Source organism: Lolium rigidum, chromosome 2 (assembly GCF_022539505.1).
Source record: "Lolium rigidum isolate FL_2022 chromosome 2, APGP_CSIRO_Lrig_0.1, whole genome shotgun sequence".
NCBI classification, from domain to species: Eukaryota; Viridiplantae; Streptophyta; class Magnoliopsida; order Poales; family Poaceae; genus Lolium; species Lolium rigidum.
Window position 1 is genome coordinate 9,015,546 of NC_061509.1, and position 10,604 is coordinate 9,026,149.

Genomic DNA, 10,604 nt, shown 5'->3' on the forward strand with positions numbered 1-10,604 from the left:
TTAACTCATGACTAGCACGAATCACAATGCAAATCAAATGGTGTAGGACTTAACTGAGCAAGAAGTTAGCAAATCCCATATTCTGGTCCTATTTGTTGCCTCTGTAATTATGTAAGTGTATGATTTTAATTAGTACACTAGTAGGAAAAAGCCTACCTGTCGTGTGCCAAATTGGACTATTAGTCACGGGCCTGTCACGTCCAGTAAGTGATTATCACTCGCGTGCGGCTATCACGTCCGTTTCTAAAAAGAGCAGCCGCGTGTGCCAGACTGCGCCCGCTTCCATTACTCGTGCCCCTATAGCCATTTTCCTACTAGTGACGGTGTCAATGCATCTCTTTTTATACTAGAATTAAACCATGGAGTTCATTTAGTTGCCCTCATTCGAAGTTTTTTTGTTTTGCCCCTAGTAAAACACACAACATGCGACAACTGGCCCTATCATAAACATGAGCATCGTCACCAGCATGGATGTGGCAATCCAGTCGAACACAGTTTATTCAGAAAAGTAAAGCCTTGCAACTTGACGAGCAATTGTTCGACCAGCAGTACGTCACCAAGGATCGCATCGAATGAATTAATCGGGTCTCTGGCATGCAGCTAGCTCTAGAGCAACGGCGGGATGCTCTGCTCGTTTCTGAAGTAGTCGGTCGGATCCACTGCCGCTTTCACCGTCGCGAGCCTGCGGTAGTTGCTCATGAAGTACCGCTCGCCCCAGACGTTGCCACCGTCGAACGTGTTCACGTCGTCCACCACCATGTTCTGGCCGATGTCCAGGTCCCGGAAGTTCACGTATGCCTCCCTCGGGTTCGTGCTCACGTGCTGCTCCATGAAGTCGTAGAAGTCGTCCAACCAGGCAGCCGGCGCCGCCGTGCCGCCGTCGTCCTGCCAGAACACGAGGTACTGGATGACGTACAACATGCCGTTCCGGTGCGGGTACGGTGTCGCGTCGGCGGGGACGCTGTCCATGAACCCGCCGTGGGGCTCCAGCATGATGTACCCGGAGCCGCTCATCTCGAACCAGGAGAAGATGTCCTTCCACGCGGCCTTGGGGATGGGCCGCCGGACGTAGTCGGACTTAGCCTTGAAGGAGAAGCTCATGCTACCGGTCCTGTTCAGAAGCACCTCCTCCGGCGTGCCGATGTTGGCCAAGGTGGTGAAGGACAAGGCCGCGGACTCGAGCCAGGTCATGGACCGGCAGTCGGCGCTCGTCATGCCGAGCTCCGGGAACTCGCGGCCCATCGTGGCCACGAGCGAGCTGCACGTGCCGAGGTACACGGCCAGGAACAGGGCTTCCTGCCCCTGCACCTTGACCCTGATGGTGAGGTCGTCGGGGAGTGATGGTCCCACAACTTGCCATCTGGCGAGGATGTCGATGGCGCCCTGGTCAAGCGTCTTCCCGATGCTGAACACGGTCACCGTCGGCGGGACCTGCACGAGCTGGATCTTCCACGAGAGCACGACGCCGAAGCTCTCTCCGCCGCCGCCTCGGATGGCCCAGAAGAGGTCCTCCCCCATGCCGTCCCTGTCCAGGAGATCCCCGTTGGCGTTGACCATCCTGGCGTCGAGGACATTGTCAATGGAGAGTCCATACTTGCGCATCATCATCCCGATGCCTCCGCCGCTGAACTGGCCGCCCACGCCGACAGTCGGGCACTCGCCGGCCGGGAATGCAACCTGGGAGTTGTTCTTCGCTATGGCGTAGTAGAGCTCCCCGAGGGTCGCGCCTGATTCGACCCAAGCCGTGGACTCGGGACGGTTGACGCTTACGGAGCGGAGGCTGGCAAGGTCGAGCACGCCGAACACCTCGTCGGGCCGTGGCGACCGGTAGGACAGGCCCTCGTAGTCGTGGCCGCCGCTGCGCACGCGGAGGCGCACGCCGTGGCGGCGGCCGCAGAGCACGGCGGCCTGGACGTGGCGGGCGTCGGTCGGCGTCACGATGCAGAGCGGCCTCGCCGTGGCGTTGGTGAAGAACCTGGGGTTCTTGATGGAGGAGGCCAGCACGTCGGTGAAGCTGCTGGAGCTCTGCTCGTAGACGAGCTCGCTAGGGAGCTTCTCCCTTAGGCATTGGATGAACTCCCCGGGGTAATGTGGGGAAGGGACCGAGATCAGGTACCATGACAAGCAGCTCAGTAGGAACGAGAGTAGGCGTTTGGGCTTAGCCATCGTTTGCTTGTGGCAGTGAGAGAGCTGTGGTAATTATTTGTTTTGCAGTACCAAATACAGTAACTGGTATGAAAGATGGGTAAGACGATTCTCCATTTCGAAAAAGTGAAAGACGCATCTACTCCTCCGGATGATCGATCCTCCGTGCGAGTTATGTGTGGCCAGCCGCGTGCATCCCTTCGTCTGGCCCTCCTCGTTCCACGAGTTTTTTCTTCCAGCCTTACTCTTTGTTCCAGAAATGTCATTTTTTTCTTTCCTGCCGAAACCTTTATGCACGTTTTAACCGTCGATTTTATTCAGCTTTGTTGTCTCTCCCGTCTCTTTCTGAGGAGTCCGAGCGTATCTTCACTGATCTCCTCTTTGTTGTCTCTCCTCTTTGTTGTCTCTCCCGTCTCTTTCTGAGGAGTCCGAGCGTATCTTCCTCCGTCAGGTCCGCTGCCTGGAACTTTGGTGTCATCATGGTGAATAAACAGATGGCATATGTAGGTTTATTTTAGAGCCGATGTGCCTCGGAAGATCCAGAGGAGGAAGAGATGAAGAACACACACGATGACACAAGGTTTACCCAGGTTCGGAACCCGCGTGAGGAAGTAACACCCCTACTTCTGCTTGTCTGCGACGTATAAGCACACTATGATCTACAATGGTGCTCCACGAGCTGTATGCGAGAGGTTGAAGACAAAATGCTATCGCTAGAGGTAGAAGAAGAAGTGAATGAGCTAGTAACTGAGCATTCCGTGCAAGAGCAATGGAGTGCTACCTCTTCTTATATAGTTGAGAAGTAGCTTACAAGACAAGGAGCCCTAGCATGGGCTAATCCTGAGAATCTTTGCTTACCTCGGACCGGACTTGAATCGTAGCTTTGATCTTGGCTCGTGAGGTCCTTTCTTCTGGCACTGTGGCACTGACCACTGTAGCTCAGTGCACTGTAGCCTCCTTCGTCATCAGCCGTGCTCTGGCCCCTGTTGGAACTTAGCGATGCTCTAGTCATGAGGAGATCCTCCGTATCTCCTTCATGTCTGTAGTGGCCTGAGCGGATCTTTGATTTCAGGACCGGCATATGACTGTTAGCCCTATGCCGGAACCCTATCCCGGTTTTATCTGAACATGCCGGATCTTCGTCCTTCATCCTTCTTGCCGAGCTCCGGCATAACTTGAACTCCTCCAGCTTAAGGTACGTCGATATCTTCATTCCGGCATATACATGCCGGTATTCCGGATCGTACAATCCGGATGACCTTTAATTTGGTCACCATCATTTTAAGCGATAACCAAGCTTATCTGGCTTACTCATGTAACCCGGTGATTAGTCGTATGACTTAAGCATATTAGCCATGCTCTTGACCTACCGGGGGTCATCCCCCCGACATCTGGGCTCACGCCGACGAGCAGAGCAAGTGCACAACACTTCATCGTGTTCCCCTTAATCGTCCTCCTCCTTATCGTCCAGGCCGACGCCTCGCTTCCGGTTGAAGAAGCACACGACACCGAGGTATCCTCCTTGGTGACGTGGATCGAATTCCCACGACGCAAAGGAGTGCCAGTTGTAGGAGTCGATTGCGAATGTCGGATCGTCGCGCAGATCCGACGGGAGGATTAAACGGAGGCGACATACCTCATCATGCTGCCCGCGTCCCTCGCGTGGCACCGGAGGCACCGGCACCCGCCGCGAGTTGAGGAGCCAACCCGCCGGCAGGTTGACATCCGGCCAGGGCACCGAGCGACTGATACGCGTTCAACACGCGTCCGTTGGGAACCCCAAGAGGAAGGTGTGATGCGTACAGCGGCAAGTTTCCCTCAGTATGAAACCAAGGTTATCGAACCAGTAGGAGCCAAGAAGCACGTTGAAGGTTGATGGCGGCGGGATGTAGTGCGGCGCAACACCGGAGATTCCGGCGCCAACGTGGAACCCGCACAACACAACCAAAGTATTTTGCCCCAACGAAACAGCTGAGGTTGTCAATCTCACCGGCTTGCTGTAACAAAGGATTAACCGTATTGTGTGGAAGATGATTGTTTGCGTAAAACAAGTAGAACAAGTATTGCAAGTAGATTGTATTTCAGTAAAGAGAATTGGACCGGGGTCCACGAGTTCACTAGAGGTGTCTCTCCCATAAGATAAACAAGCATGTTGGGTGAACAAATTACGATTGGGCAATTGACAAATAAAGAGGGCATGACCATGCATATACATATCATGATGAGTATAGTGAGATTTAATTGGGCATTACGACAAAGTACATAGACCGCCATCCAACTGCATCTATGCCTAAAAAGTCCACCTTCAGGTTATCATCCGAACCCCCTCCAATATTAAGTTGCAAAGCAACAGACAATTGCATTAAGTATGGTGCGTAATGTAATCAACAACTACATCCTTAGACATAGCATCAATGTTTTATCCCTAGTGGCAACAAGCACAACACAACCTTAGAACTTTCGTCACTCGTCCCGGTGTCAATGCGGCATGAACCCACTATCGAGCATAAATACTCCCTCTTGGAGTTACAAGCATCTACTTGGCCGGAGCATCTACTAGTAACGGAGAGCATGCAAGATCATAAACAACACATAGATATAACTTTGATAATCAACATAACAAGTATTCTCTATTCATCGGATCCCAACAAACGCAACATATAGAATTACATATAGATGATCTTGATCATGATAGGCAGCTCACAAGATCCGACAATGAAGCACAATGGGGAGAAGACAACCATCTAGCTACTGCTATGGACCCATAGTCTAGGGGTAGACTACTCACACATCACTCCGGAGGCGACCATGGCGGCGTAGAGTCCTCCGGGAGATGAATCCCTCTCCGGCAGGGTGCCGGAGGCGATCTCCCTGGATCCCCCGAGATGGGATCGGCGGCGGCGGCGTCTCGCAAGGTTTTCCGTATCGTGGCTCTCGGTACTGGGGGTTTCGTCACGGAGGCTATTTGTAGGCGGAAGGGCAGGTCAAGAGGCGGCACGGGGGCCCCACACCATAGGGCCGCGCGGCCAAGGGGGGGCCGCGCCGCCCTAGGGTGTGGCCCCCTCGTGGCCCCTCTTCGACTCCTCTTCGGACTTCTGGAAGCTTCGTGGTAAAATAGGACCCTGGGCGTTGATTTCGTCCAATTCCGAGAATATTTCGTTACTAGGATTTCTGAAACCAAAAACAGCAGAAAACAACAACTGGCACTTCGGCATCTTGTTAATAGGTTAGTTCCGTAAAATGCACGAATATAACATAAAGTGTGCATAAAACATGTAGATAACATCAATAATGTGGCATGGAACATAAGAAATTATCGATACGTCGAGACGTATCAGCATCCCTAAGCTTAGTTCTGCTCGTCCCGAGCAGGTAAAACGATAACACAGATAATTTCTGGAGTGACATGCCATCATAATCTTGATCATACTATTTGTAAAGCATATGTAGTGAATGCAGCGATCAAAACAATGTATATGACATGGGTAAACAAGTGAATCATATAGCAAAGACTTTTCATGAATAGCACTTCAAGACAAGCATCAATAAGTCTTGCATAAGAGTTAACTCATAAAGCAATAATTCAAAGTAAAGGTATTGAAGCAACACAAAAGAAGATTTAAGTTTCAGCGGTTGCTTTCAACTTATAACATGTATATCTCATGGATATTGTCAACATAGAGTAATATAATAAGTGCAATAAGCAAGTATGTAGGAATCAATGCACAGTTCACACAAGTGTTTGCTTCTTGAGGTGGAGAGAAATAGGTGAACTGACTCAACAATAAAGTAAAAGAATAGTCCTCATAGAGGAAAAGCATCGATTGCTATATTTGTGCTAGAGCTTTGATTTTGGAAACATGAAACAGTTTTGTCAACGGTAGTAATAAAGCATATGTATCATGTAAATTATATCTTACAAGTTGCAAGCCTCATGCATAGTATACTAATAGTGTCCGCACCTTGTCCTAATTAGCTTGGACTACCGGATCATCACAATGCACATGTTTTAACCAAGTGTCACAATGGGGTACCTCTATGCCGCCTGTACAAAGGTCTAAGGAGAAAGCTCGCATTGGATTTCTCGCTATTGATTATTCTTCAACTTAGACATCCATACCGGGACAACATAGACAACAGATAATGGAATCCTCTTTTATGCATAAGCATGTAACAACAATTAATAATTTTCTCATTTGAGATTGAGGATATATGTCCAAAACTGAAACTTCCACCATGGATCATGGCTTTAGTTAGCGGCCCAATGTTCTTCTCTAACAATATGCATGCTTAACCATAAGGTGGTAGATCCCTCTTACTTCAGACAAGACGAACATGCATAGCAACTCACATGAAATTCAACAATGAATAGTTGATGGCGTCCCCAGTGAACATGGTTATCGCACAACAAGCAACTTAATAAGAGATAAAGTGCATAATTATATATTCAATACCACAATAGTTTTTAAGCTATTTGTCCCATGAGCTATATATTGCAAAGGTGAATGATGGAATTTTAAAGGTAGCACTCAAGCAATTTACTTTGGAATGGTGGAAAATACCATGTAGTAGGTAGGTATGGTGGACACAAATGGCATAGTGGTTGGCTCAAGTATTTTGGATGCATGAGAAGTATTCCCTCGATGATACAAGGTTTAGGGCTAGCAAGGCTTATTTGAAACAAACACAAGGATGAACCGATGCAAGTAAAACTCACATAAAAGACATATTGATAAACATTATAAGACTCTACACCGCCTTCCTTGTTGTTCAAACTCAATACTAGAAATTATCTAGACCTTAGAGATACCAAATATGCAAACCAAATTTTAGCATGCTCTATGTATTTCTTCATTAATGGGTGCAAAGTATATGATGCAAGAGCTTAAACATGAGCAAAACAATTGCCAAGTATCACATTACCCAAGACATTATAGCAATTACTACATGTATCATTTTCCAATTCCAACCATATAACAATTTAATCGTAAGGAGAAACCTCGCCATGAATACTATGAGAGAAACCAAGGACATATTTGTCCATATGCTACAGCGTGAGCGGTGTGCATTCTCCACAAAGGAATGCTAGGATCCATTTTATTCAAACAAAACAAAAACAAAAACAAACCGACGCTTCCAAGAAAAGTGCACTACAAGATGTGGCCGAATAAAAATGTAGTTTCAGGGGAGGAACCTGATAATTTGTTGATGAAGAAGGGGATGCCTTGGGCATCCCCAAGCTTAGACGCTTGAGTCTTCTTGATATATGCAGGGGTGAACCACCTGGTGCATCCCCAAGCTTAGAGCTTTCACTCTCCTTGATCATGTTGCATCATACTCCTCTTGATCCTTGAAAACTTCCTCCACACCAAACTCGAAACAACTCATTAGAGGGTTAGTGCACAATATAAATTGACATATTCAGAGGTGACACAATCATTCTTAACACTTCTGGACATTGCATAATGCTACTGGACATTAGTGGATCAAAGAAATTCATCCAACATAGCGAAAGAGGCAATGCGAAATAAAAGGCAGAATCTGTCAAAACAGAACAGTTCGTATTGACGAATTTTAAAATGGCACCAGACTTGCTCAAATGAAAATGCTCAAATTGAATGAAAGTTGCGTACATATCTGAGGATCATGCACGTAAATTGGCATAATTTTCTGAGCTTCCTGCAGGGCAGTGGGCTCAGATTCGTGACAGCAAAGAAATCTGAACTGCGCAGTAATCCAAATCTAGTACTTACTTTTCTATCAACGGCTTAACTTGGCACAACAAAACTCAAAACTAAGATAAGGAGAGGTTGCTACAGTAGTAAACAACTTCCAAGACACAAAATAAAAACAAAGTACTGTAGGTAAAAACATGGGTTGTCTCCCATAAGCGCTTTTCTTTAACGCCTTTCAGCTAGGCGCAAAAGTGTGTATCAAGTAACATCGAGAGATGAAGCATCAACATCATAATTTGTTCTAATGATAGAATCATAAGGTACCTTCATTCTCTTTCTAGGGAAGTGTTCCATACCTTTCTTGAGAGGAAATTGATATTTTATATTACCTTCCCTCATATCAATAATAGCACCAACAGCTCAAGAAAAGGTCTTCCCAATATAATTGGACAAGATGCATTGCATTCAATATCCAAGACAACAAAATCAACGGGAACAAGATTATTGTTAACGGTAATGCGAACATTATCAACTTTACCCAAAGGTTTCTTTGTAGAATGATCAGCAAGATTAACATCCAAATAACAATTTTTCAGCCGTGGCAAGTCAAGCATATTATAAATTTTCTTCAGGCATAACGTAAATACTTGCACCAAGATCACATAAAGCATTACAATCAAAATCTTTAACCTTCATCTTAATGATGGGCTCCCAACCATCTTCTAGCTTTTTAGGAATAGAGGCTTCGCGCTCTAGTTTCTCTTCTCTAGCTTTTATGAGAGCATTTGTAATATGATGCGTGAAAGCCAAATTTATAGCACTAGCATTAGGACTTTTAGCAAGTTTTTGCAAGAACTTTATAACTTCAGAGATGTGGCAATCATCAAAATTCAAACCATTATAATCTAAAGCAATGGGATCATCATCCCCAATGTTGGAAAAAATTTCAGCAGCTTTATCACAGCAGTTTCAAGTAGCTTTAGCAGCTTTCAGCAGCTTTTCGCGCTTTGCATTAGAAGTGGAAACATTGCTAACACCAATTCTTTTATTAGTATGAGTAGGAGGTGCAGCAACATGTGTAGCATTAGCATTACTAGTGGTGGTAATAGTCCAAACTTTAGCTATATTCTTCTCTTTAGCTAGTTTTTCATTTTCTTCTCTATCCCACCTAGCACGCAGTTCAGCCATTAATCTTATATTCTCATTAATTCTAACTTGAATGGCATTTGCTGTAGTAACAATTTTATTTTCAATATCCCTATTAGGCATAACTTTCGATTTCAAAAGATCAACATCAGAGGCAAGACTATCAACTCTAGAAACAAGAATATCAATTTTATTGAGCTTTTCCTCAACAGATTTGTTAAAGGCAGTTTGTGTACTAATAAATTCTTTAAGCATGGCTTCAAGTCCAGGGGTGAATTCCTATTATTGTTGTAAGAATTTCCATAAGAATTACCATAGCCGTTGCCATTATTATAAGGATATGGCCTATAGTTATTACTAGAATTGTTCCGGTAAGCATTGTTGTTGAAATTATTATTTTTAATGAAGTTTACATCAACATGTTCTTCTTGTGCAACCAATGAAGCTAACGGAACATTATTAGGATCAATATTAGTCCTATCATTCACAAGCATAGACATAATAGCATCAACCTTATCACTCAAGGAAGAGGATTCTTCAACAGAATTTACCTTCTTACCTTGTGGAGCTCTTTCCGTGTGCCATTCAGAGTAGTTGATCATCATATTATCAAGAAGCTTTGTTGCTTCACCAAGAGTGATGGACATAAAGGTACCTCCAGCAGCTGAATCCAATAAATTCCGTGAAGAAAAATTTAGTCCCGCATAGAAGGTTTGGATGATCATCCAAGTAGTCAGTCCATGGGTTGGGCAATTTTTAACCAGAGATTTCATTCTTTCCCAAGCTTGAGCAACATGTTCAGTATCTAATTGTTTAAAATTCATTATGCTACTCCTCAAAGATATAATTTTAGCAGGGGGATAATATCTACCAATAAAAGCATCCTTGCATTTAGTCCATGAATCAATACTATTCTTAGCATGAGATAGCAACCAATCTTTAGCTCTTCCTCTTAATGAGAAAGGGAACAATTTTAGTTTAATAATATCACCATCTACATCTTTATATTTTTGCATTTCGCATAGTTCAACAAAATTATTAAGATGGGCAGCAGCATCATCAGAACTAATTCCGTAAAATTGATCTTTCATGACAAGATTCAAGAAAGGTGTTTAATTTCAAAGAATTCTGCTGTAGTAGCAGGTGGAGCAATAGGTGTGCATAAGAAATCATTATTATTTGTGGTTGTGAAGTCACACAACTTAGTATTTTCAGCGTTGGCCATTTTAGCAATAGTAAATAAAGCAAACTAGATAAAGTAAATGCAAGTAAACTAATTTTTTTGTGTTTTCGATATAGCAAACAAGATAGCAAATAAAGTAAAACTAGCAACTAATTTTTTTGTATTTTGATTTAGTGCAGCAAACAAAGTAGTAAATAAAATAAAGCAAGACAAAAACAAAGTAAAGAGATTGAGAAGTGGAGACTCCCTTGCAGCGTGTCTTGATCTCCCTGCAACGGCGCCGTTAAAAGAGCTTGATGGCGTGTATTTCACACGTTCGTTGGGCAACCCCAAGAGGAAGGTATGATGCGCACAGCAGCAAGTTTTCCCTCGTAAAGAAACCAAGGTTTATCGAACCAGGAGGAGCCAAGAAGCACGTTGAAGGTTGATGGCGACGGATGTAGTGCGGCGCAACA

The 10,604-nt window shown here is 45.0% G+C and overlaps 1 protein-coding gene across 1 annotated transcript; it reads right to left on the reverse strand.

Moving 5' to 3' along the window:
* Window positions 1-587: 587 nt before the first annotated feature.
* LOC124685932 (berberine bridge enzyme-like Cyn d 4) lies at window positions 588-2,166 on the reverse strand. Its single transcript, XM_047219955.1, has one exon. The coding sequence runs from the start codon at window positions 2,164-2,166 to the stop codon at window positions 607-609; it is 1,560 nt and encodes a 519-aa protein (XP_047075911.1). The 3' UTR covers window positions 588-606.
* Between the last annotated feature and the right edge of the window lie 8,438 nt (window positions 2,167-10,604).